Source organism: Rhineura floridana, chromosome 4 (assembly GCF_030035675.1).
Source record: "Rhineura floridana isolate rRhiFlo1 chromosome 4, rRhiFlo1.hap2, whole genome shotgun sequence".
Classification (NCBI taxonomy): Eukaryota; Metazoa; Chordata; class Lepidosauria; order Squamata; family Rhineuridae; genus Rhineura; species Rhineura floridana.
In genome coordinates, this window is record NC_084483.1 from 129574740 (window position 1) to 129601642 (window position 26903).

Here is a 26903-nt window from a genome sequence, read left to right on the forward strand (position 1 = left end):
CCAACCGTGATGAAGATTTAAATGAGAGATAGAGCTGCGTGTCATCCGCTTACTGGTGACATTGCAGCCCAGATCTCCTGGTGATAGCCCCCAGCGGCTTTATATAGATGTTAAACAGCATCGGGGAGAGGATGGAGACCTGTGGCACCCCAAAAGTGAGAGGCCAAGGGTCCGAAACCTCATCCCCTGATTCCACTTTCTGGTACCTACCAGAGAGGAAGGAACGGAACCACTGCCACAGTGCCACTTATACCTAATCTCTCCAGACGGTCCAGAAGGATACCATGGTCAACGGTATCAAAAGCCGCTGAGAGATCCAGGAGGACAAGGAAGATACATTCACCCCTATCCAGCACCCTCCTCATATCATCCACCAAGGCGACCAAGGCCGTTTCTGGCCCGTGTCCAGACCTGAAGCCTGATTGAAATGGATCCAGATAATCCGCTTCCTCCAAATGCGCTGGCAACTGGTTTGCCACCACCCACTCCACCACCTTGCCCAGAAATGGTAGATTTGAGACTGGGTGAACGTTGTTCAAATCTTCTAACTTTTAAACTGCAGAAAATGAAGGTCAGAATATGGAGCAAGGTCAGTAATAGGATTGCAGGTATTCTGTGAACATGGCTGATCTTTAATTAATTTCAATAAATTAAGAGACCCCTGACAGCAAAATCCAACAAGGGTCTGGATTTGTTTCTCTTGTTTTACTTTAAACTCTAGATTCTCTCTGAGTGTTTTGTGTACCACCATGAAAACTTAGAGGGTTGTTAAGCAAGCGTTTCTGAGTTCAGGACTATAAGTTTTGTAAGATTTTGTTTTGAAATGAGCTTGTGGGAAGCAGCAGAATGGAATGGGGGGTATTTTCAATTTAACATTGTGGAATGTAAAAAAATCCATGCTGGCTATAGTATACACTCTTGTGGCTATATAATAAAGAGTTGTGTTCATAAATCCCAGGACTTGGTTCAGACATAATATGTAACAATTGTTTCCTTTTATGTGCTCAAGCATCAGCCTTTTGTACTTCCCCCTCCTGTTTCCTCTTTGAGCGTGTACAAGAGGAGGAAATTGAAAGCTTCTTCTTTGATACTAAGCTAATGACAGTTCCCCGTGACATCCACATTTGGAACTGTGGTTAGTTTAAGCTGTGGCTAGTGAGAACAAGGCAGGATCAAACCAGTTGATCACTGCACTCTGAAGGTGAGGTCCTCCTGCAGATACCATCTTATCAGGAGGTCTGTTCCACACAACATAGGAAGCAAATCTTTAGTGTTGTAATACTTACACTTCGGAATTCCCTCCCCTTAAATATTAGACAGGTGCTATCTCTATTATCTTTTTGGCACCTACTGAAGACCTTCCTCTTTCAACAAGACTTTTAAGTAGAACCGTATCCCAGTCTGTGTTTGAGTTGCTTTTTAAGATGTTTTAAAGTTGTTTTTTAATGATGTTTTAAAGATGTTTTTGTTTTAATATGTTTTAAAGTCTTTTATTTTTAGGATGTTTTAAAGAGCTTTTTGCTTTTTTGTTTGCCTCCCTGGGCTCCTGGGAGGAAAGGTGGGATGATTATGATGACGACGATGATATTTTATAACCTGGCCTTTTCTCAACTATAACTTACCAAGCCACTGATCCTTAGGTTTAGACATCATAGAGATTTGTACTTAAGTCAGAAGCGGAAACTTTTCATTTCATCTGGTGCGTGAGAGAAGGGGAAGTGTGCAAACCTGAGGCTTGTTCTCCTAGTGGAAAAACGTGGTTTCTTGTTATATCTGAATCAAGCTTAGGTATGGTAAAAAGTGCCATGATACATTTATAAATGGGGGAAGGTGTTTTTCTGTATGGTACAGGTTAAAACAAAGTTTTATTTAATTTTCACCTTGAGAAATTATTGTTATTGAGAAAGAGCAATAGCAGGAGTTGATATCCTTAATGATGGTTAAACATTTTTTAGTGTTTTCATACAAAAGTGGCACAAAGTTCAGCATTAAAAATCACTTTTGCTTGGTTCCTCTAAATGGAGGGACCGCAAATTTAAAACTATTTGGGAATTCGTTATCTCTCGCCTTCTCCCTGGATGATAGTCCATCATGTGGGCTGTAGCTCCACCTAGCGACCATAGGCAGGAAATTACAGCAGAATTGCTGGGAGTAGGTCGAGTCACGCACGTGACCTCCCCAGTCTTTTCCTGCGCGTCGACCTAGGCGGTAGAATTTTCCTTGTCTCTCTGTTTTTCCCCTCACTGTTGAGCTTACCTTTTTTTGCCTTCTTCTCCTCAGCTATCTTTCCTTCATTGAGTAAGTGTTGTCCTTCGTCTCGTTTTAAAAAACAAACAAACAAAAAACAAAGAAAACCTCTGTCAGTGACGTTTTCCCTCAGCCCTGCCCCCCCTGCTTCACTCTCTGCTTGAGCCGATTGGGACAGGAAAGGGAGGCCTGACTAGATCCAGTCAGAGCCCCTTTGGGGGCCTAATTAGAGCCACTTCTTGCACTCTCTGCACCCCAGAAAGATGTGCGTGCGTGTGTGAGAGGTGCTTCGCAACCAGACGCCTGTCCCGCACCTCAGAAAGGCACGAGTGCATGTGAAAGAGAATGGCGGCAACGGGTGATTCCTCGGGGCTTCAGGCAGACGCTCCCTGACCTTCACCTCCTGCCCAGCCATCGCAGACTCAGCAGCTGCCAAGGGCTTCCGCTGCTGCTTCAACAAATGTAGTTCCAGTGCCTTGCAAGGGTCTCAAGCCTGTGTGGTTGGAGAAAGCTTCCTCCCCTGCCACAGTGGAGCCTGATCCAGCTCCCCGTAAGGCACTCAAGAAAATAAAACATAGGGAGACTAAGGCGAAGGCTTCAACAAGCAGCACGGTGGCTCCAGCCCCCCTGCTTCCCCCGCTGCGCAAATTCCCGCCAAAAAGAGATCAGCCACCATTTTGTGAGCCTTCCCTTCCGTGGCTTCCACCAGGAAACAACTTGTGGCTGCCACTGCCTCAGAGCCAGTGATGATCACAGGGAAATTAGTTATGTCTCCCCTTCTCCCTTAATAAGTGGTGTTAAAAAATTGGGCATCATATTTCTGAAAGTTAGCTGGTTTAGTGCTTTGACTAGAATGGTGTAGAACAAACTGTTTTTAAACTGAAAATCAACCTTTTTAGATTGATTTGTCAAGGAACCTCTTAATGTCACCCATGGAATCTCTGCATCTTTCAAAGTATTCTAGGAGGGGGCTATCCTGGGATGCGCTATTGGAACTCAGTTCTCATGTGAATAGAGAGTACACCCAACAATGTGCCCTGCATTAACCTATTGTTGCAGAAGAAGATTGGCAGTGGTGGGCAACCTGTTTTTCATTTACCATTACGGATATTAATTCGAGAACCTATTCTAAGCTTGGAAGAATTCCTAGGGTTCTTTGGAAAACATTTTAAAAATAATTGCTTGAGGGTGTTATTGAAATGCAAACAACTGCTCTGTTGCTTTATAACACTTATCTCATTCTGGTAGCTTTGAATATATTTTATAGTTAACTAAATCTCTGGGATGTTTAATGATAAATACTTCTCATCTCGCGTGGAACAGAGCACCAACAGATTGGACGGTGACAGAATGTCAGCATCCAGCACAGCTGAACGAGGCATGGTCAAGCCATTGATCAGAATAGAACAGCAGCAGGATTACCACAGGCAGGATGGCAGGTACCAGATTGCATCTTCCAATATCTAATATTCATATGGGCAGACCTTAGTTTTTGAAAGTCAAAACTGTTGAGCCCCAACGTAGGACTGAATATAGTAGGAAAATGTGCAGTTGCATGTGATTTTTCATGGCAAACCACTTAATATATATTTTGAAAGGGTTCCATAGCTGTTATTTCCAAAATAAAGCAACACATGGTTCATTTCATCTTTAGTAAGAGAGCATTAAGATATTTTTGATAACTTTTGGAGAACTGGAGATGGTGTAAAAAACAACATATTTGTTCATATCTGCCTGCCTGAGTCGATCCTGCTTGCATAACTTTTCTCTGGACTACTTCTGTTTCTGAGTTGGGCATAACTTCAATTTTTCTGCATCTCTCAGTAGACAGAACAAGAACTCCTCTGTAGACAGACAACAAATTTGGTCAGAGCTAGTTAGGATTACAAAAACCCCAGATATGATTCTGATGTCCATGGAGAAACAGCTGGCAGGTCTTGTTGCTCTGATAGGATGAGATGGGAGTCTAGTCCTATTTTGGGGGGTTGGAGGAGAAACCTGCAGGAAAGAAAATATAATTTAAAGAAATATAATTATCTCAAATAGCCATGAATAGGAGGAAATGAATCCTTTCAAAATTACATTTAAGTACTTTGGGATTTAGTATTAGTTTGCTCCAAAATGCTAAATTCATCATATATACCTTCCAAACAGTGTTAAATTGAAATATCAGTATATGAAAATATTAAGCCGTTTGGCTAAATTTCAGATGTATGTGTGGTAATAGACTGCTGTAACTTCTCATACACAAGTGGGACTTTCATAGTATTAGGAGTCGGGAAAGCCTACACACTTGCAGAACTACACTTGCAATAGGCAGCATTATGAACCCTTTACATGTGGGTTGAGAAGCCTCTGGCCTGTGGGCCAATCTTCCCCTGCCAGGGGGTCCAATTTACCCTGTAAAGCCATTTTCTCCAAACCATGTCCACTTGATGGGTGGGATGGTGGGGTTCAAAGTCGGCCTATGGGGTGGGTTCCCCAAAAAGGTTGCCCACTCCAGCTTTACTCTTATTGGATACTGTATTGCAGTTATGGGTAATGTGCTTATGGTTTTAAATTTACTTGAGGAATTTCTCATGTAAAAAAGTTAGCAAAGCACAAGTCAATATTTCAGAGTCCTGCCAATCCCCTGTTCATGATTCAGATTGTGTTCAATTTTACTGTGAAATCTATCTGAGCTATGGCATTCTTTGTATTTTTTAAAAAAGTGGGGAAAATTTGTGTAACTCAGACATATACTTAAGTGCAATAGGCAGCAGAATAGGTAGAGAAGCCTTCGTCACATTAATTTATGGTCAGAAGCAGGGAATGAAGACAGATCTAATTAAATGTACCAAGTACAAATTTAACTGGGTTGAGAGAGTAGCAAGCAGAGACCATGATGATAAACGACTTGCTGCACTTATTTTCAAATGGGCATTTTTAGATTGTCATTTTCTTATGCATTGTCAAGAGAAATAAATACTCATTTCCAATTTAAGCTCCGCACACGTTTAAAAAGCACTAGAGATATCCCTGTATTACTTGAGAACATGGGAAAACCTTACTTATAATGGAAAAGTGAGACAACATAATTTTTCAAATAGCAGAATAGTATTATTGGACAGAAAAAAATGTGCTTTTGCTCTGCTAGTCAATTTTCAGTTTTGAACCCATTGTGCCAATGGTGGATGCCGCTTCTATAATAGACATATACTGTACCTTGTAACATCTGAAAACTATTTGTGTTTCACACATGAATAACATGCAAGTGATAACATGCATGTGTGAATGGGCAGTCTGAAGACTTAAACCACAGTTATTTTTTCACCTGATACCACTTCAGAACAATGTAATCAGTTGACATATTCAGCCATTAGTCATTAAATGATCTAGATGCATGTGCAACCCAGCTTTCTGGGTTTCAAAAATAGGATACAGTTTTTGAAAGGGTTGTCTTTATTATGTTGTTGTAGCATCTATAGATTTACTGTGGTACTAGTAAGCTAACCTTATTTTTTAAATATTACCTCGTGGGAGTATGTGGCAGTGTTACATGAGCCATTTACAGCAGCTGACAAGCTGCCTTGAACAGTACATTGTGCACTGCAGAGTCATTAAAAATGCATATTCATTAATTATGCAGATCTTCAGTTTAAGTCTGTACTGTGATATCTTGTGTTAATGATCTAGTATAACTTGAGAATGAATCTAACAAGAAGAGGGGAAAAGCAGTATATATTTCCAATACTGGATTTTTCAATTCATGGGAACAAAAATGGTGTTTAAGGTCCCAAAAGCAAAGCCTTTGGAAAAGTCTGTATCTTTTGATAGTGGAATTAATTTTCACTCTTTAAACTGGACTTCTGAAGATCTGCTTTCTGTCTGTAGACCTCAGGACGCACATGGACCTGAATTGATATTACCTGCAAGCATTGAATTCAGGGAAAGCTGTGAGTATTAACATTTCAGACAAAATCTGGTTAGGTGTACCATTTTTTAATATAAACAGTTCTTATTTTGATGTGATGGAAGCATCAAATATACAAGTTATTAGAAAAGTTACAGTGATCGTATTGTCCCCTCAGCCTCAATCTTACCCCTTACAAAAGCTCATAAATGCTACGAAGAGTAATCGCTGTTCAAGGTTGTAGCTATCAATTCTACCCCTTCCCATGGGAGCACAACGTTTTTTAAAAGTATGTGATAAAGATAACAATAAAACAGAAATAAAAGCAGCTCTCACAATAAAGACAGGAAAGTAAAAAGAGAAAAAACACTAAGTTGCGTATTTGTAGAGTTAGTTGAGGGAAATTTCTTTTATATGCCTTCAAAATACTTAAATCACCTCCAAACGTTCCATGGATCACTGCAAGATATTTTGGAAATTTTCCAACAATCTCATTACAGATAAATCTTTGGCATCAGATCTCACACCTATTAAGAATTTAGCTTAGTACATACCAGATGTGCCCGTAGGTCTTCCCACAGTGGACAGTTTTCTTCAGTGGCCTTGTCTGCATGTCACATTAAACCACAAAACTGTGCATGCTACTGAAAAGTTCTCATTCTGCTGTGGCCATGCCTCCAGGAAATAAGTTAGAAGTTGGCTTGTCTTCACATCCAAACCTGGGCTTGTGGTTTGTTTCTCCAAACCACCATGAGCAGTAACTAAGGTTTGTTCATGGTGTACTGTTTTGTGGTTTGTTTGAGGGAGGTTCTGGCTTGTTTTCTTGCAGCAGGGTGGGAGCAGGGCAGGAGTGAAGGTAAGAACTTCTCAGCAGTGTGCACCAGTATCCTGCTCACTCACACTAAACCATAGTTTATTTTTAACTATGATTTAATGTGATGGACAAACTGGACCAGTATCTCTCTTCCACCATCTGTCCTGAGCTGCCAAGAATTTGGTGTGGTAATATTCTGAGTTAGAAATATTTAAACTCTGCTGATCCATTTGGGAGCTGCATTATTTTTAGAGCAATGTAGGATCTAGCTCTTGATCCCTATAGGAAATATCTGAACATTTGGTCTACCTCTGAGTACATATATGAGATGAAGTATAATGTGCATTTTACAAACATTTGATTTTCCCCAGAGACTGAGTAGTAGTCCTGGCAACATATTCAGATCCACTTCATTTTGCAAGAGCAAAATGTTCTAAGTTCAGGCAAGCTAGCTGTTGAGCGTCCTAGTAGCCAAAAGTCCAAGGTATTTAAAGTAACTTGATTTCCAGTTAAAAGACCTATATACCTATGTTAGGATCTGTGCCCATGTCTGTCTTGTCTGATTTTGAACAGTTCACCTTTTAACACAGTATGTCTTCAAATCAGTTTCTAGAATCCATCAGACAGTGGACAGAGCACTCTGACTCAGCTAGAAACACTACAACATTACTGGCAGAGATAGCAAGAGAGATCTCAATTCTGCTCACCCTCTTGATCTTCTTTGTCTGCTAGGTAGTGCAGGCAAGGATCTCTGGTATAATAGAGAGCCAGTGTGGTGTAGTGGTTAAGGTGTTGGACTATGACCTGAGAGACCAGGGTTCGAATCCCCAAACAGCCATGAAGCTCATTGGGTGACCTTGGGCCAGTCACTGCCTCTCAGCCTCAGAGGAAGGCAATGGCAAACCCCCTCTGAATGCCACTTACCATGAAAACCCTATTCATAGGATCACCCATAGGTCGGAATTGACTTGAAGGCAGTCCACTGCCATTTTCAGTGTGGTATAGTGGTTATCAGGATAGAACTGGGAGGACCAAGTTCAAATCTTCACTCAGCCATGAAGCACATTGGGTGACTTTGGGCGAGTTATTATCTCTCGGCCTAGACTACCTCACATGGATGTTGTGTGGATGAAATGGCCAGGGGCAGGGGCAGAACAAAATTCTTAGGAGTTCTCAGGATTTCGCTTATTAAATTCATTTGTTGCATTTTGCTTCCTTAAAGACAAGCACTTTGGTACAATGCTTACAGTTTATTATTTAATTCTCAGTCATTTATACTTGTAAAATTCTTAGTCCTGCTAATGACTGAAACCTAATAATGTTAAGTTACACTTAGTTTGTAATTTGTTAATATTTTAATAGCATCTGTTCTAAATGAGATTTTTTTCTGAAGTAGTGTCACACAATAGTTATGTTGCTGTTAATACCAAGCTTGTTTTAAGTTGAAAAGTCCAAGCCTGTTTTAAGTTGTCTCTTGACACTAACCAGTTGCTATATTCATGTGTTTCATTAGATGTGCGCTGGTCAAATTGTGTGTCTGGTCTGGGGTGGGGATGAGAGTGGGACTGCCATCTTTGAGATGGTAGGTCGGGGAAGATGAGGAGATGGGTGAAGATAGACCGGGGGGGGGCTAGTTACATCAAAACATTTGCCCTCTCTGCTTTACCCTCTGTGTTTCAGAATCTGGGATGCCGGTCAGCCAATCCCCTTATCTGGTTGTGGTGGTGGTGGTGATGAACACCAGGTCTGACCAGATATCTGTTATCCATGATTTCATCGTGGATGAGGGGGCTAGCCTGGTGTGTATAACAGAGGCCTGGGTGGATGAGATGGGTGGCCCGATGTTAACCCATCTGTGTCCATCCGGATACTTATTGCAGCACCATTCCAGGTCAGGGGCAGGGAATTCCATTCCCTTTAGCAGGAGAACTATCCACACTATATCTGGATTTGACAGATTGTTCATGGTGTTAGGCACGAGAGACAGAATGGGAATGCTACCTGGTGGAGCTAATCTTGGATGTGGTGTTAGCCTCTTCACAGTGGTGTTGGGGGACTTCATTGGCCATGTTGAGACAGCTTCAAATTATTTTTATGTAACAAAATTATATGTATATATATATATCCCACTTTTTCTCCAGGGACCTCAAAGAGGCGTACATGGTTCTCCCCCCCCTCCTAATTTAATCCCCACAACAACTCTGTGAGGTAGGTTAGGCTGAGAGGCAGTGACTGGCCCAAGGTAACCCAGTGTGCTTCATGGCTGAATGGGGATTTGAACCCTGGTCCTCCCAGGCCCTAGTCCAACACTCTAACCACTACACCACAATGGCTCCGCTTGAGCATAGTAAAACCTCAAAACGGTTTACAATAAATATTAAACTTGTCAATAAAAACCATTAAAAATTAGTAATAAAACATTTAAAATATAATTAAAATAAACAGTAAACTAAAAAGAGATCATAGCACATCAACATCTACATGTCTGGATAGGCTTGTCTAAGTAAAAAAATTTTAAGCAGGCACCAAAAAGAGTACAGAAGCTTTATGGCACTTCGCTTTACAGCGATTCGCTAATACAGTGGTCTCAATTAGACGCAATTAGACTAAAGCCCCACTCATACGGCGCTTATTCTGCTTTACGGCGGTTTTCGGGCATCTACTAAGCACAAGCAACCCAGACTCCATTCCAAGGCTGTCGCTAAAACCAAACACTTATCTAGCCACACCGCTGCCAAGAGAGCATGATACGTGTCTGTCCCAGCTTCAGAGGCTGCTGGCCAACAGAGATTAACAGCCCTCTTTCATTCACCTACCGGATCATCTGATGACGAATTTGAAGGCTTTCCTACCCAGCCGGTGGGATGTCCCTCTCAACCCATTTTATCAACAACAGCTCATACGTCTCTCCAGTCCAAAGAGCCCCCCACTGCTGTGCCCCCACAAGGGCAACCACCGACTTCTGCACCGGGTTTGCAGTTGTCTCCTGAGTTTCTCTTGCAGCTGAAGGACATGTTGAGCTTCTTCTAACGGCCACGATTGGTGCCACGAGGCTGCCAACAAACTTGCAAAGAGGAGCCACAGGAGCAAGCTCCAAAAGGCTGCGTGCTAAAAATAGCCGCAGCAACTTTCAGCAGCAAATTATAAGCTGCTGCCACTGCCGCCACTGCCTGGGATTGAACGAAGCTGGTGGTGAAAAGTTTGCAAAAGGGAGCCGCAGCCGCGGCTCCTAGCAACGCAGCTAACAGTAAAAGCTGCTGCCGCCCAGGTGGAAAGGAAGGCGGTGGCAAGGAGACAATAAGGCTAAATAGGGGAGCCGCAGCCACGGCTCCCAGCCAAGGCTTGTCTCACAAGAGACGTTTGAACCCAGACGGGGGAACGGCAGCTGCCAGAGCCCCCAACAAAGGGACTGAGGAGGGAGAAGAAGAAAAAATAAGGAAAAAGTAAGAACCCCCCCCCAATAAACGTCCCAGGCAAATAAAATGGTGAACAAGGGAAGGGAACGAAAGGAAAAGGAAAACCAATCAGTCCGACGCACTCAATCACAAACTTAGCTATACGCTATAGAGGTAAGATCCAAACGCCTCAGATGAAGGCAAGAATGAACTGGAGTGGGAGGGGCTGGATGCCCCAGGTCTTGACTTCAACACATTCTTGCCTTCAGATGCTAGATGGCGCTATAACCCACTTGATGGCAGGCTACCTGTGAAAATCACCCTTCAGGTGAGACCAGTGGTCCATTCTATTCAATGAGTTCCACTTTACAGCAGTTTTTGGTTAACAGCGGGGGTCCAGAGCATAACCCGGCATATGAGTGGGGTCCTGCTGTACAGCGAAGGCATCTGCCTGATGTCAGTAGGTAGGGAGTTCCAAAGTGTAGGTGCTGTCACACTAAAAAACTGATTTCTTACAACTGGTGAATAGATATTAGGTGGCATCTGTAGATTGAAGCAGTTGAGTGGGCACATATGGAGCAAGGCTATCCTGCAAATAAACTGGTCCCAAGCTCTGAAGGGCTCTCTATACCAATAGTAACACCTTAAACGTACCCCGATAACAATTGACAACCAGTGCCAATCCCTGAGCAGAGATGTTATATGCTGACAGGGTTTCATTCTGTGCTGCAGCATTTTGCACTAACTGCAGTTTCCGTATCAAGTGCGAGGGAAGCCCCATGTAGAGTGCACTGCAATAATTCAGTCTTGAAGTCACCAATGCCTGCACTACTGTGGTCAAGCTCTCCTGGTCCAGGAATAGTCGAAGCTGTTATAGCAGGTGCAGCTGGTAAAAGGCACTTCTAATCACTGAGGCTGCCTGGGTTTCTGTTGAGAAAGTTGGATCCAGACTGCTTACCTGCTCCTTCAGGAGGAGGTTAACCCCATCCAGGGCAAGCAGTTGTGGACACGCCTGACTGAAGAATTTCTCCTTATCTCCCAGTCTCTGGAATTCAGATTTTTTGTGTTCAGTCAAGCCACAATTAAAACAAGTTTTATCTGTGGTGGCAAATAAAGGTTTAACCGGAAATTTTCTGTCAGGACTAGCAGATGTCTGTTGACTTTTATTCTTGTCAATCTCAATTTTAAAACCACCAGACTTACTCACATTGTTAGTTAGCTGTTCCTTACTAAACCTGTCACTAAGCTTCTACTGTTCTACCTGTTACCTGGGCTTCTACTGGGAGAAAGGATGGGATATAAATCAAATCAACCAATCATTCAAGAAAGGAAGGAAGGAAGGGTGGGATATAAATCTAATTAACAAACAAACCTGTTAACAGGATTCATGCCTGCATTCAAAGCAAAATTATCTGCTAATATAACCTGTTTTACATCCTTTGGGCTATGGTCTCTCACCAAGAGTCTAATTTCCTGAGGTGACCAAATAAAAATTGATCCAGAATCATGAGATTCCTGAGATCCTCCTTGGTCTTGGCATTTGCACTACTGATCCATTTATCAAAATAATCAGTAAACTTATAATCAAATTCCACATATGTCTTTGACGTTGTTACTGTGGTGCTTCTGAACCTTTTCCTGGAAAAACTCTGGCCCAAACCTTAACTTTTAGTATACAGCTGCTTTAAAAGTCTCAAAATCCACCACTTCATCAACAGGAAAACTTTTATTTCTCAGAAAGCTCCCCTTTTATCAAATTAGGGATGTGCCTCAAAAACTGTCCTGAATCAACATTCCACATTTGAGCAGCTTTTTCGAATGTATATAAAAATATTTGGGGATCTTCCCCAGCATAGGGAGTAAAATCTTTAGGAGAGGTTTTGTGAAGTCTGACTTCCTCCCCTCCACAATTTTTCTTTTTCCAGTTGGTGTTTTTCTAATTCCAATTCTCTATCCTTTTCTTTTTGTTCTAATTCAGTGCTTAGTTTTCATTTTCTTTTAGTTTCTAATTCTATCTGTCTATCCATCTCTCTCTTTGTCTAAGTTCTTCTTTTTGCTGCATTTCTGACCTCAGTTTCTCTCTCTGAAACTCCAAATGTTGTACATTCATTTCCATAGCAGTGGGTCTGTCTGAAATTCCCTCAGCTTCCCCAGCATCTTTCCTCTGAGGTAATCTAATAACATCAGCTTTAACTCATCTACTGACTTTTCTTCATGAGGATGCTTTAAACTTTTACACTTAATCAAGCAAACCTTCCTTCTTCATACTCAAAATCTCCAGGTCCCAAGATTTTCCCCCTCTCACACATGATGTTACAATTTGGGATTATGTCTGCTAGGTCAAGGGCTGTTATTTTGTATCACAAGTGTGCTTGTCCTTGCCTGTCACATCTGTGACTAAATAAGCCACACTTTCATTTCCCACAAAGGCTAACAATATAATACACCTTTATTTCGTATCCCACTGTTACTGCCACCAGTTGGCACCTGGACCTACAACCCTCCCTGCTCCTTTCCGCCTGTCTCAACTTTGGCCAGTTACCTACTGCACTACAAGCCTCAGCAATCCCGTTTCCTCCCTGGAAGTGGCCAATGGTTTATAGCTGTGGGTTTATCTGTAGTTACTAGGTTTAGACCCTTGTTTGATAGCAAAGTAATGACCAAGCACGCACTTGGATTTTTTAAATAAATAAATAAATATTTATTATGTTTACAGAATCAGTTAAAGATGTTATATACAATATTGTTCTCAACCTAACCTGCCTACACTAAAATCAACCCACAATAAGACCAAACCCCAATTGCTAGTTGTCAACAGATCAAGCCTATCCGAACCCTATCTATCTCATAAACTTAGCCGTGTCTAAATAATATGTCACTTTATCCCTTTTTAAACCTTTCACTCACTCACTCCCCTGTCCCTTGCAAACACTCCAGCCAATCACAGTCAACATTCTATTAACCCTATCATATCTAAACATGTTAACAGAAATAAACATTGTGATTTCATCACATGGCGCAGCTGGGGCGCACACGCATGGGGAAGGCAGGGGGCCATGCTGGGCTGGTGCTAGTCCTGGATATTAAATAGCATTGGGGATAAAATAGTGTCCTGCAGCATCCCATAGCATATCTTCCAGGGGGCCAAAAAGCACTCTTCCAACACTGCTCTGGAATATGTCCCAGGAGTAGGACTGGAATCACTGTAGTGCAGTGCCCACAATTCCTGTTGTTTGCAGCCAGTCCAAGAGAATGGACTGACCACAGACAAATCAAGAAGCTAGAGAAAGATCACATTCACCCAATCCAGATCTCTGTAAAGGTCATCCATCAGGGTGACCAAGGCTGACTCAGTTCCATGGCCAGGTCTGAACCCAAATTGGAATGGATCTAAATAATTGGTGTCATCCAAGAATGCTTGCAGCTGCCCCACTACAACCCTCCTCATCACTTTTCCCAGGAAAGTATTTGCGACTGGTCAATAGTTCCAATACAAAGGGTTCAGCATTGGTTTCTCTAGGAGTGACCGTACCACCTCTTCTTTCAAGGCAGCAGAGATCACTCCCTCACATAATGAAGTGTTCCAACCAGTCAAACCCACTCTACTGGATGTAATAAACCAGGAAGGACTGGGATCAGGAGGATGCATGGTTGGATGTATAGCTACCAGCACCATGTCCGCATCAGCTGACTTCATAAAGCTGAAACCAATCCCACAACACATCACTGACTCTGGCAGTGGGTACTTCAGTTGGAACTGTAGAGTTAAGGTCACTCCAAAGTTCAGCAGCTTTATCCTCAAAGGTGTTTAGCCAGTTGGTCACAGCGGATTCTCTAATGTTTCAGAGGTGTCCCCCTCCCCCCCAGTGGGAGTCAGTGACTTCTGGACCTTCTGAAATAATGAGCCTTCTTCACAGTCCACACTGCTACTTGGTAGGCACAGTTATGTGCTCTAACCAGTGTTTGGTTAGCTTTGAAGTGAGACTTGTACCACTTATGCCCTAGTCGTCATCTGACTTGCTTTATAGCCTGAAGCTTGCCAGAATGCCAAGGAGCCATTTGGGCTCTACAACATAGGGGACGACACCCAGGAGCGATCATATCAACTGCCAGTTTCATCTTGCTATATCATACTGAGACTGGGGCTTCACCAATATCGCCAGCTTTCTCAGCCGGAAATCTCCCAGAGCATTCAGGAACACATGAGGTTCCATCAGTCTTGGGACTTCATAATCTCCATGATAACCATGGAGCTGTTTCAATACATCAGTGGCCCAGCACATGTGACTGGATATACTCGTGACTGGATATACTCATGACCAGGTTTTTGTCATGGAGCAAACTGGAAATACTCTTTTGAATGGTGTCATAGATGGATAATTCACTGTTCACTTACCGGTTACGTTTAGGTTGAACATGGCTACTCCACTCTGCAGGGGTGGGGAACACATTGAGATGGTCCACCTGTGGAGACTTATGAAAACTGACGGATTCCTGAATGCTCTGGGGGATTTTCTAGCTGGCAGTCCTGTTGAGGTTCTTGTCACACTGTGGAATGGTGAGATGCGTAGAGCCATTAATATTGAGTGCCTCGCTGTCATTGTGGAGCATGCAGGTTGCCTTGGTATTCTAGTGTCAACAGTGCAATGAAATGGTGCAGGTAGCAGAAATCCAGTTCTGAACCTGACCCAAAGTTATGAGGTAGCATTACCTTACTTACTACGTGGTCTGCTCCTTAGAGGACCTTCCTGGACCCAGAAGTTTTAAATAGCTATGGCCAGTGGTGAATACCTTCTTTTTGGGCAGGGTGCTTGAGAAGGTGACAATGGCCCAGCGTCAGGCATGTTTGGAGAAAATTGATTTAGTCCAGCTTCACGCCTAGTTGTGGCACTGAAATTGCCTTGATTGCCCTGGTTGATGACATATATCAGAAGAAGGATGGGGGAATGTGATGCTGCTCATTCTCCTTGATCTTTCAGTGGCTGGGATTCCATTTAGAACTCATGTAAGCCTTGTTTTAAAACAACTGCCCTGGTTTCCAGTTCATTTTCAGGCTCAATTTAAGGTACTCACGTTAGTGTTTAACGCTGTAAGCAACTTAGGCTCCAAATATCTGAAAGACCATCTCCATGTCTCCTGACCTTTTTGGATTTTTAGATCTGTAGAGAGGGATTTCTTGGCACTTTCACCATTCTTAGAAATGTGGAGAATGGCAGCTCAGGAGAGAGTTTTCTCTCTGCCAGCACCTGAATTGTGGAACTCCCTTGCCACAGAAGTGTGTCTAGCATCTTCACTGTATAATTTTTGCCATATACTGAAGACAAACCTCTTTACCCTGGTCTTTGACAATTAAGGTATTTTATTTTGTGGGACCAACCTCTGTTGCTTAATATATATATATATATAATGTTCCATTTGGAACAGTTTCATATGTTTTAAAATTGTAATGGTTTTTATCATAGTATATGTTATTGTGACCTGCCCTGGGACTTGGTGTTGAAGGGGAGGTGAGAAATCATATAAATAAATAAAATAAGTTGAATTCATCTGATCTTGGTTTATCACTTCTTTTTCTGTTCTCGCAGCTGAGGATGCCTTTTTGTCGGCCATTATAAATTACACCAACAGCTCAACCGTTCATTTTAAGCTGTCTCCTACATATGTTTTGTATATGACATGTCGGTATGTATTGTCGAGCCAGTACAGACCTGACATCAGTCCAGCTGAACGTACTCACAAAGTCATTGCAATAGTCAACAAGATGGTGAGCATGATGGAAGGAGTTATACAGGTGAGTTGCAGTTTTAAGAGAATTCCTTTGTGAACGCATATCTTCTTTTTTAACAAAAAGATTTTCCTTTTGCAGGATTGTTTTATGTGATAGCCATGGCTGCAGTCACATGACTAATATGGTATTAGACATCATAGAGAAGTTTATAAATATTGCATGAAATAACTTTAGTTCCAGTAAAAAAAACCCCAAACATTCAGGGACTAATAAACAAAACTAAGATCTGTATCCAGAATGTTTTTAAAACAGGATTCTCTTAGTTTCATATAAATATTTGTGGGATAGTAAACAGGAGATTCAGATAATCAAGGTCTTACAGAATGAGCAAACACCTGTATTACTTAAGTCCATTGATTTCAGTGGGTCTGCTCTGACTAACATTAGGTATTAACATTTGTTAACATGGGTCACAAGTTCAAAATTTTATTTCATGCTATCTTCTATAGCAGGGGTAGTCAACATGATGCCATCAGATATTGGTGGACTACAGCTCCCATCATCCCTAAACATTGTGCATGCAGGCTGGAGTTGGGAGTCCAGCAACATTTTGAAGGCCCCATGTTAGCTATCCCTCTTCTACAGCATAAGCTAAATATAGTGGAATCTGTTGCTAATTTTACCTGACTGTATTTTTTATTTGAGCTTTTTAAATTAATGTTCTGAATCCAAAGTTCCCATGAATGGAACACAGCTGATGATACATTTCTGCTGGAAGAAGGCAATCTTCACCAAATCGTCCTCTCTGCACTCCTCTGTGCACCCTGAAAAACTACTGTGAAGGGTTGGGGGATCCTCAGAAACAGTTTGGGAGGTGGCATAGGAATTGCAGGGGAAGGCAGAATTGGCAAGAGTTGCCTCCCTTCTTCTCTAGTGAGAGGCTCCACTGGATCACAGTTCCTTCCAGAAACGGAAGTTCTTTTCATCGAGGAGACACTCTGGCTACATTCCCACTGTACATTTATTCCACTATTATTCCACTTTAAACAGTCATGGTTTCCCCCAAAGAATCCTGGGAAGTGTAGTTTGTGAAGGGTGCTGAGAGTTGCTAGGAGACCCCTATTCTCCTCACACAGTTACAATTCTCCGAGTAGTTTAATAGTCCTTTTTCCCAGAGAACTCTGGGAATTGCCGGCCTGTAAGGGGACTGTGGCTTTCCTAACCACTCTCAGTATCCTTCACAAACTACACCTCCCGGAATTCTTTGGGGGAAACCATGACTGTTTAAAATGGAATAATAGTGGGATAAATGTACAGTGTGAATGTGGCCTCTGAATCCAACCCATTGCTTCCTATATATACCCATGTTTGCCTTTATGTATAAAACAATGTTCTGTGAGGAATGATTGGCAATAACTGTACTAATAACTAATAAAAGACAAAGGCTTTTAATTGTAAATAGTTTGTACATCACTTAGGGTTTTTTAGGGTACATGCTGCCAAAGTGAGAGCTGTAATCATTCAAATTTTTTACTTTCTGTTTTCAGTTTTTTCCCTTAAAACATACTTGCCTGTTACAGCAATTCATTTATTGTTGCTATACTTGTATTTTGTTTTAAATTGTCCTATTTCTGTCTTCACATATTTCACTGTTATCTTGGTAGCACTATAAAATTTGCAGTCCAGAATATCACATGCTCCCTAAGTAATATGCAGAACTGCCCCATAGAAGCTAGTACAGCCCTCCCTCCTGGGAGCAGCAGTGTGTAAGGGGTGTGTGTGGTGGCAGCAGTACCCTCCCAGTGGTAGTGCTGCTCACAAGTATGGGGCAGGGTGGCAGTGAGGTTGCAGGAGTGCTAGGATGGCATCCTGCAGGTGGATGCACTCCAGTGCCAACCTGGAGTGTCCTCACTCCTTCCCTGTTCTGGTGAACACAACACTGCTAGGAGACCACTCTCCCTTAAACCATTTTTAAAATAAACTATTGTACAAGCGGTGTATATTCTGATGAAAATCCAAAAAATATATTCGACTTTCCAAATCTCTGTTAGTGATGTAATCAAACACATAGTGAGAATGTACATAAACTCAATCTCAGAAAAGGCCATTCATGAAGCAACATGGTATAAGATTCCATTAACAAGCATTATAAGATTATCAAATTTTGTAAGATTAGGGGGGCAGAGCCTCCTTGCTTGCTTTGCTCGCCAACTTCCAACCCCCAGACATCACACATGCACAGAGAGTCTCTCTCTCTCTCTCTCTCTCTCTCTCTCTCTCTCTCTCTCTCACACACACACACACACACGCACGCACGCACACCCTTGCCCCCAGGCACCCACACTCTCCTCCCCACTTGCCTCAACTCTTGGGCTGCTGCTGCTGCCACCCTCCTACCTGCCCAAGCTACAGCCCTCCCAGCCACCCAAGTACGCAGCTGCCACCACTGTGGCTACCCCTGGTGGCACTGCTGTGGCCTGTGGGGCCTCTTCCAATAGCAATGCCTTCTCCACTGCTGCCACACCTGTGCAGCCTCCTTCGCTGCAGCCTGCGTGGCCTCCTCCTCCAGCTCCTCTGCTACCACCACAGCTGACACAGCCTCCTGACGCCACCGTCGTGGCCTCCTCTGTCACTGCTGTGGTCTCCTGTTGCCACTGTGGCGGCCCTCTGCGCTGCTGCTGCTGCCTGCACCAGCTCTGCTCCCTTCGCCGCCACTGCGACCAGAGTGGCCTCCTTCAGCATCATTGATGCTGCTGTGACCTGTGTGGCCTCCCACACTGCAGTCAGGTAGCCCGCTGGCTCACCCAGCAATGTTTGCTGCCTGGCCCCACCCCTGATGTCATGCTGCATGATGCCCTGACATCTTACATTTTTATTATATAGGAAGAAAAGTGTAAATATCAGGTGGTAAATTGTTGGTAGCTGTACAGGATCTAGTGACAAAAATACTGGAGACAAACAGTCAGCAGCAGGAGAAGAGTGTACATAAGCTGTGGCTTACAAACACAGGAATCAGGTTCAAATGCCAAAGGGAAAGGGAAAGGAAATTGTATGTTCTTTTGGAGCAACTTTAGCCCTTCATTTTATTTTGGAATAGTTAATTATATGGCCATGATTTAAAGGATTTCTTTTTATTTTCGCCTAACATTTATCATGTAGTATTCTGATTTTTTTATTACATAAAAAAACTAATATCGTTACTACTATTTTTAATATATAAAGAGTGGCTTGGCTACAGTGCTACATGCCAGGCAGTCATGTGCAAAGATGTCTTCTCATGGGAAGGGAAAGCTCAACTGGCTTCTGTGGAGCAGATCTTCACACTACTCTGTGCAAGACTATGCAGAGCTTTCTCATTTCTACTGCATCTAGTGGTGAACTGTTTTAATGTGACTGAGTAGAAGTCTAGTGTCTTCATATTTAGTGTTTGATTTGTAAAACTACCATGAATGTTCACCAGTTTCTTTCTTCTGTTTGATTTCCTTTGTTCGTTTTTCTCCAGGAAGTAGACCAGGTTGATCAGGTAGGATATATTGCTGGGAACTGATCCTAGCTGTGTTGGCTTAGCTCAGTTTCTCATGCTGCTTCCATGCAAAAATACAATATTTCTACAGCTGGATTGAACAGTTCATAACCCTCATTTAGCAGCTGGAACATGCAGTACTAAAACCCTTTTTTGACTGTGCAATCTATCAGCATTCCATAATTTCTGCTTAACGCACTTCAGTATGGAGACATAATGACAAAAGTTCTTTTTCTTCCCTTTTTTTGTTTGTGGTTCTGTTCTTTGGATTTCATCTGAGGTTGCCTGGCCTAGCATTTGTGGTCGGGAAATGGTGAGATAGATCAGTACTCGATACTGAGTTGCTCGGTGTCAAAGCTGGTGACTAGCAGTATCTGGGTAAGAATGGGCCTTAGTGATTGTGTGCTTGCGCATATACAGATTACCAGATAATGCATACATCTAAGCTTTCAGCATTTCATGACAACATGCTAACTTCATTTCACGAATAGCGTTTGGAATATTTAATAATTTAGAATTAAAACATAACTTGTAATTTGAAACAATTGCAAGATGTTGGGCATATTACTTGTGGTATATATAAATTCTCTGCAAATATCTGGTATCTGAGGTATGTTTGGAAAAATGGAAAGGGTACTGGTCTATCTAAGCAGAGCCTTTTGATAATGAATGCAAGTTGAATTACCAGAGGGAAACTTCCTTTTGGTGTTTACACAGTTTTTCAAAAAATATTTGCAGAAACAGAAGAATATTGCAGGGGCACTTGCTTTCTGGATGGCAAATGCATCTGAGCTGCTGAACTTCATTAAGCAGGATCGAGATCTTAGCCGAATCACTTTAGATGCTCAAGATGTTTTGGCACACCTAGTTCAAATGGCATTCAAGTAAGATAATCAAATTTCTATGTATAGTATGTTGGCCAAGTTTTATTTTCACCTTATTGAGGAAGAGTTACACAATATTTCTAATTCCCAAATGCTTTAAAAAACTAAATACTGAGTGATAACCAATGTTAGTAATACCCAGAATAGACCCTTTGAAATCAGTGAATTTAAGTCCATTGATTTCAGTGGGTGTACTCTGAGTATGATTAATTTGATAATGCCTCTACTGGTGCAGTGTGCCCTAAGTGAGGAGGAGTTCATCCTTGTACTTGGGCACATTCAACATTCTTAAGAATAATTAGAGTGAAATGTTTTTAATGATCTGTATAATCAGAAGTAAAAAATAAACTATTAATGTCATTTCTTCAGTTTCAAGAAAACGTAGTGTTACATGATTTTACATCTTTGATGAATGGTCATTAAAATAACTAATATTAGCTTTTCTACTGTGTTCCCAATAATTCCTAATTGTAAATTTGAGAAGAACACAGATTTGGCAGTTTTAAAGTAAATTGTGATAATGATATATTTTCATATAGGTAAAAAGGATACCAAGATTTATCATTTTCTCTTCCCTTTTCTTTAATGTCTGCTTTGTTTGCGAAATCCTTGATTGGTGAAAAATATCCTATTTGGTTATCAAACCATACAAATATTTGATATGTGCTGTATATCCTTTTTTCTTTTTGTATACTTCCATACATTTGAATGTAAGATTTTGTAATCCATTTCATGCACACAATGCATAAAAAGTTGTGAAACAGTTTAGAATCCTAGATAAATATATTAAGAAAATTGCATTAGCCATAATTTTTATTTAGAAAGTTTATTATAATAAGTATTTGCTCATCTGCTGATATTTAGGGTCCATTCAGTGTTTGCATGCTACTAAAGCATTGCTAAAGTTCTAGTACTCCTCTAGTACCCTCTTGTTAGTTTTTTTAAATATTGGTGTATCTTGTTTTGGGTTTTTTGCTTCAGTATAGCAATTTTAATCCTAAATCATTTTGGTGTAAGGTCCTCAAATACGAAGATGTGTCACTGCACACCAAAGTCAGGATCATTCAGACCATGTTGTTCCCGATGTCTATGTATGGATGTGAAAGTTGGATAGTGAAAAAACCGGATAAGAGAAAATCAACTCATTTGAAATGTAGTGTTGGAGGAGAGCTTTGTGCATACCATAGACTGTGAAAAAGACAAATAATTGGGTGTTAGAACAAATTAAACCGGAACTGTCACTAGAAGCTAAAATGATGAAACTGAGGTTATTATACTTTGGACACATCATGAGAAGATATGATTCACTAGAAAAAGACAATAATGCTGGGAAAAACAGAAGGGAGTAGAAAAAGAGGAAGCCCAAACAAGAGATGGATTGATTCCATAAAGGGAAGCCACAGACCTGAACTTACAAGATCTGAACAGGGTGGTTTATAACAGATGCATTTGGAGGTTGCTGGTTCTTAGGGTCGCAATAAGTCGTAATTGACTTGAAGACACATAACAACAAACAAAAGAAACTATGTGGGGAATTAGATATTTTGTGGAATTGTCTCCTTCAGTTTTACATGAAGGAACACACACTCATATATATTCGCTAACTACATTGGTTATAATCCAGAACCACCACCTTTCTGTCTACCCCACAACCCTCTTTATTGGTTTTCACAGAGGAAACTGATCACACAAGCACTTTTTCCCATGCACTTGCCAGCAGTCTGATAATGGCCATGAACCTGCATCACAAGACACAATATTGATAAACATATACTCTGGGGCTGAAGCATCCAAGAGAATGCCATTTTCTCCCTCAGCACCCCTGCTATCCAAACACCACTTGCCGTAATTGGGAGAAACTCAGCTGAGCCCGGTTAAATATTTCTTTTGATCTTCCAGCCATGCCCCCCTGTTTCTGACAGGGAAGGAGGGAGAGTTTTATGTGCACTACTGAGTCGAAGTTAAATGTTATACAGTGTTAATGTTACGGAGTTTGAAAAATATTCTACAGGCTGGGGACTTCATAGTGATGGAAATGTTATCGATAGAACACTGGCAGTGTTTTTTTGTCAAGCATTTTTAAAGAATCCTGTCAATTCCTGGTCATTTGTTTGTGTATTTTATGACTTTGATTCCATGATGTTCTAATGTTTTTTATTGTATCTTTGGTGTACACTGCTATGAATTGGCAGTTCATAAATATCCTTACATAAATAAAATAAACTAGTATCTAAATTTGTTTCCACTAAGAGAGCGCTTGTAAGCTATATGCTAGGATTTCACTGGAATGGGGGGAAATAGTGGTGTGTGTGTCCCCCCCCCAAAAAAAAAGTTTGCCTTGGCAATATTAAGTTAGATACAGAGGATGTTAGTCACAACCATCCTCTGAATACAATCCCATAATTGCTTAACAATATGATACCTTAATTGTTCATTAATAGTATTATTGCCAAAAAATAAAATAGTTAATTTCAAAATAGAATGTTGTTTGTAGAACCAGACTTGTCACAGAATGGTATTTTTATTTCATTTTTAGTGCACCAGTGTTTCTCATTGCATCTGTTTCTTGGAAAACTGCTCAGGCTAGCATGAAATATAGATACTGAGGATGTAGTCCTAAGCACATTTCTAAGTAAGCCCATTGAACTCAGTGGATCATTTTTCAGTAGATATCTGTAGGATTGTGCTGAGAGTTGGATTTTTGACGCTTTCATTGATACATGTTTTCTAGTGCTGCAGGCTTTCATCAGCCTAATTTGTAGATTAATGAACCAGCTAATCTAAAACTTCTTTAAATAAATGGGAGCATTAATAATTTCACAAAATTTTATTTTTCAGATATTTGGTTCATTGTCTTCAGTCAGAGCTTAACAACTACATGCCTGCATTTCTTGATGATCCAGAAGAAAATAATCCTCAAAGACCTAAAATAGGTTAGGTGACTTGATGATATATTGTACTAGGCATAATACCTATTGTCATGACAAGAGTATGGTGGAAGAACTTGTATATTGCAGGGAATCTTGATGTGTACTTGCATGTACAGTAAGAGTCACTGCAGTACTCTAGGAGTGCCCCATCAGCTATCTATATGTCAGCCATTGAAAACCTTTTCCTTGGTTCCATGTTAGAATGTAACTCTGTGTGTGTGTGCGTGCATGCAATAATACACCTTCAGGTGGTTGTTCTGTGGCCACTCCCACCTTGAGAACTCCAGCAACTGCCATTGGCCCCCTCTGACTGCTTGAACTTGTGATTCTGCCAGAGTTGTATGTTCCAATATACCTACCCACTCCATCTCAGTCACCTAATCTCATTCATTGTCTCCTTTCTCCTGTTCCATCTGGAATTTCACTCCCTCTGGAGAGCCGTCAGTCCATGATATGTTCCTTTCCCAGTCCTTCAAATTGCTTTCCCTCACTGAAACCTTTTTTCAGCAGTCCCCCCCCCACACACACACACTGCCACTGTTGCTGCTATCTGTTTTGAGCATCTTTGATTCTCCTACTCAGCTCATCCTGAAGGTCATGGTGGTGACACCTTCTGCTTTCCAAATTGTGCCAGTTCCAGCCCCTGGCCATTTCCCCCACCCTCCTACTTGTCTTCCTTTGGAAGTGGACTATGTTAGACTCTGTTTTGCATTAACCCCCCTGGATCCCAGCTCCAAGGGCTGCTGCTGAAAGTGCCAGAGACCATCTGGCTGTGAGTCCTGCAAGACGTGGTCTCTGCTCTGTTTAATCTACTTCCACTTGGTTTAGGATGGTGGAGCCCTGACTAATTGCAGCTGCAAAGGCTGCTAATGAAGGTGCTTAGAATGTATTTCATATATTTAAGAACATTTTAATATGAATGGTTTTGTTAGTTTGCTAATGTAGATGTAAAATGCTATATTTATTCATTTTATGTATTTATAATTATGGCTCATTACCAGCTAACTCAGAGTAGACCCATTGGGCAGTATTCTACTAACCCTATCAGCGTAATAATTACTGCTAGCCCAGCGGGACTTCCCACCTTTTCCTCCTCTGTGCGTACCCCACACCCTCAAATCTGCTCTGCTGGTAAAACAGCTGTGGCCATATCTGGACTGGGATAGCCTGATCACTGTTGTCCATGCTCTAGTAACCTTCAGACTGGATTGCTGTAGTATGCTCTTTGTGGGGCTGCCTTTGAGGTTGGTCCGGAAGCTGCAGCTGGTGCAAAATGCAGCAGTGCAACTGCTCACTGGGGAAAGGTATCGCCAACATGTTACCCCGTTGCTGAAAGAATTGCAGTGGCTGCCCATTAGCTACCGGGCTAAGTTCAAAGTTCTGGTTTTGTTGTTCAAAGCCCTATACAGCTTGGGACTAGGATACCTAAAAGATTGTCTTACCCCATATATATGCAGCCGATCACTACACTCTGCAGGTGAGGGCCTCCTGCACATACCATCTTATCAGGAGGTCTGTTCCGCACTACATAGGAAGCAGATCTTTAGTATACTGTCACCTACTCTTTGGAATTCCCTCCCCTTAAATATTAGACATCTCTGTTATCCTTTTGGTGCCTACTGAAGACCTTCCTCTTTCAACAAGCCTTTTAAGCAGATACCTTATCCCAGTATGCGTCTGTGTTGGAATTACTTTTCCAGATGTTTTTAAAGCATTTTTTAAAAGATGTTTTGGTTTTGTTATATTTTAAAGTCTGTTTTTATGATGTTTTAGAGTGTTTTCAGTGTTTTTGTTTGCCACCCTGAGCTCCTGTGGGGAGAAAGGGTGGGATAAAACTTTAATAAACAAACTGTTGGGAGACAAATTCTGCCAAGCATGGCCCCTCCAAGAAATTCCTGACTTGTGTTGGAGATAACTTTCTCCTACAGAAAGTGGAGGAAGGAACTAGAGGATCAGCTATCCTTAACTTGATTCTAGCCAACAGAGATGACTTAGTAGAGGAAGTGGCAGTTAAGAGAACTCTGTGGAAAAGTGACCATATTGTACCTGAGTTCTTGATTTTAAAGGAAGCAAAAGCTGAGAGTAGCCATACACTGACCCTGAACTTCAGGAAAGCCGATTTTAATAAAGTCAGGCAATGATAAGTAATGAGAAAAGGAGCCAATATGGGTGGGAGTTTCTAAAAAAGGAAATTTGAAATGCACAATTGCAAACAATTCCAACAAGGAAAAAAGGTGGAAGGAAGGCCAGACCACAAAGGAAGAGTGTAGACCGGTAGGATGGAATTGCGGGGATGGTGTCAGGAAGGCTAAAGCTGAGAATGAGCTGATGTTGGTGAGGGGCGCTAAAAGCAACAAAAAAGCTTTCTTCAGGTACATGCAGACAGAGAAAAGAAATCAGGGTGGCAAAATGATAACAGATGACAAGGAAAAGGCAGAAGTGATGATTTTACCCACCAGTAAATTCTAAGTTGAACTACTCTAAGTTACTTACTCAATATTAAATTATAAATTATGAACTGAAGAAATTATTATAACATATGTTGTCTGTATAATAAGGTAATACTTATGCTGCAGAATTTCTTAAATTTCTTATAACTTTTCAGAATACATAGACAAAAAAGAAATTGTCATATGAAATCTATAGAAAGGGGAGAAACAAAGGAAATGTAAATCTGTAACAACAAAGAAAGAGGATGTAAGTTTAGATAGTATTGTTATTAGGTTCAGGGAGGGATACAAAATAGATAATACAATTTGTTAGTTATGTAATTTCAGTTATTTTCCAGATTTCTTCTAGACAGACAGTCTTTAAGCATAGAACAGCAGTCTTCTTTCTATTTGCTTGCCTGTACTTACATGATTTATAATAAATTTGAGGTTATCTGTCTGCACCTTTCTCTTCGAGAAAGATGGTTATTGGGTCTAATGGACATTGGTAAGTGGTAATGTTCTTGATACAGTAAACTATTACCTTTCAATATGTTTATATTGATAGGCATTGCCACAAAACATGACTTAAAAGTCATCTGAGAAATAGCAGCTCCCATTCCTGGTTGAACCCCTTCCCTGTCTCTTTCTTATACACGTTCACACAGTTCAGCTTCAACAATTAGCTTCAGTATTTCTGATCCATCCTTAATCATAATTTTGTATCACTGTATTTTTTCTTGTAGATGATGTCTTGCATACACTAACTGGAGCCATGTCCCTACTGCGACGATGTAGAGTGAATGCTGCACTGACTATACAGCTCTTCTCCCAGCTGTTTCACTTTATCAACATGTGGCTTTTTAACAGATTAGTTACTGATCCAGATTCAGGATTGTGTTCACATTACTGGGGAGCCATCATCCGACAGCAGCTGGGGCATATTGAAGCCTGGGCGGAAAAACAGGGCTTGGAGCTGGCTGCTGATTGTCACCTCAGTAGAATAGTACAGGTGGGTACTTGATAGTAATAGAAATATAAATGCTTGCGTGCATGATCCT

The 26903-nt window shown here is 41.3% G+C and overlaps 1 protein-coding gene across 21 annotated transcripts in view; it reads left to right on the forward strand.

Moving 5' to 3' along the window:
• Positions 1-26903, forward strand: part of AFDN (afadin, adherens junction formation factor) — a 206453-nt gene that overhangs the window by 117437 nt on the left and 62113 nt on the right. For 13 of the 21 annotated variants that reach the window (XM_061624395.1, XM_061624376.1, XM_061624386.1 and 10 more), the window contains 7 exons: positions 3571-3686; positions 6121-6182; positions 15934-16139; positions 19579-19599; positions 20338-20483; positions 23322-23416; positions 26589-26854. In XM_061624395.1, coding sequence (XP_061480379.1) covers positions 3571-3686; positions 6121-6182; positions 15934-16139; positions 19579-19599; positions 20338-20483; positions 23322-23416; positions 26589-26854 — 912 coding nt within the window. The remainder of the gene's footprint in view (positions 1-3570; positions 3687-6120; positions 6183-15933; positions 16140-19578; positions 19600-20337; positions 20484-23321; positions 23417-26588; positions 26855-26903) is intronic. The other 8 variants (XM_061624389.1, XM_061624381.1, XM_061624390.1 and 5 more) reach the window with 1 other exon arrangement.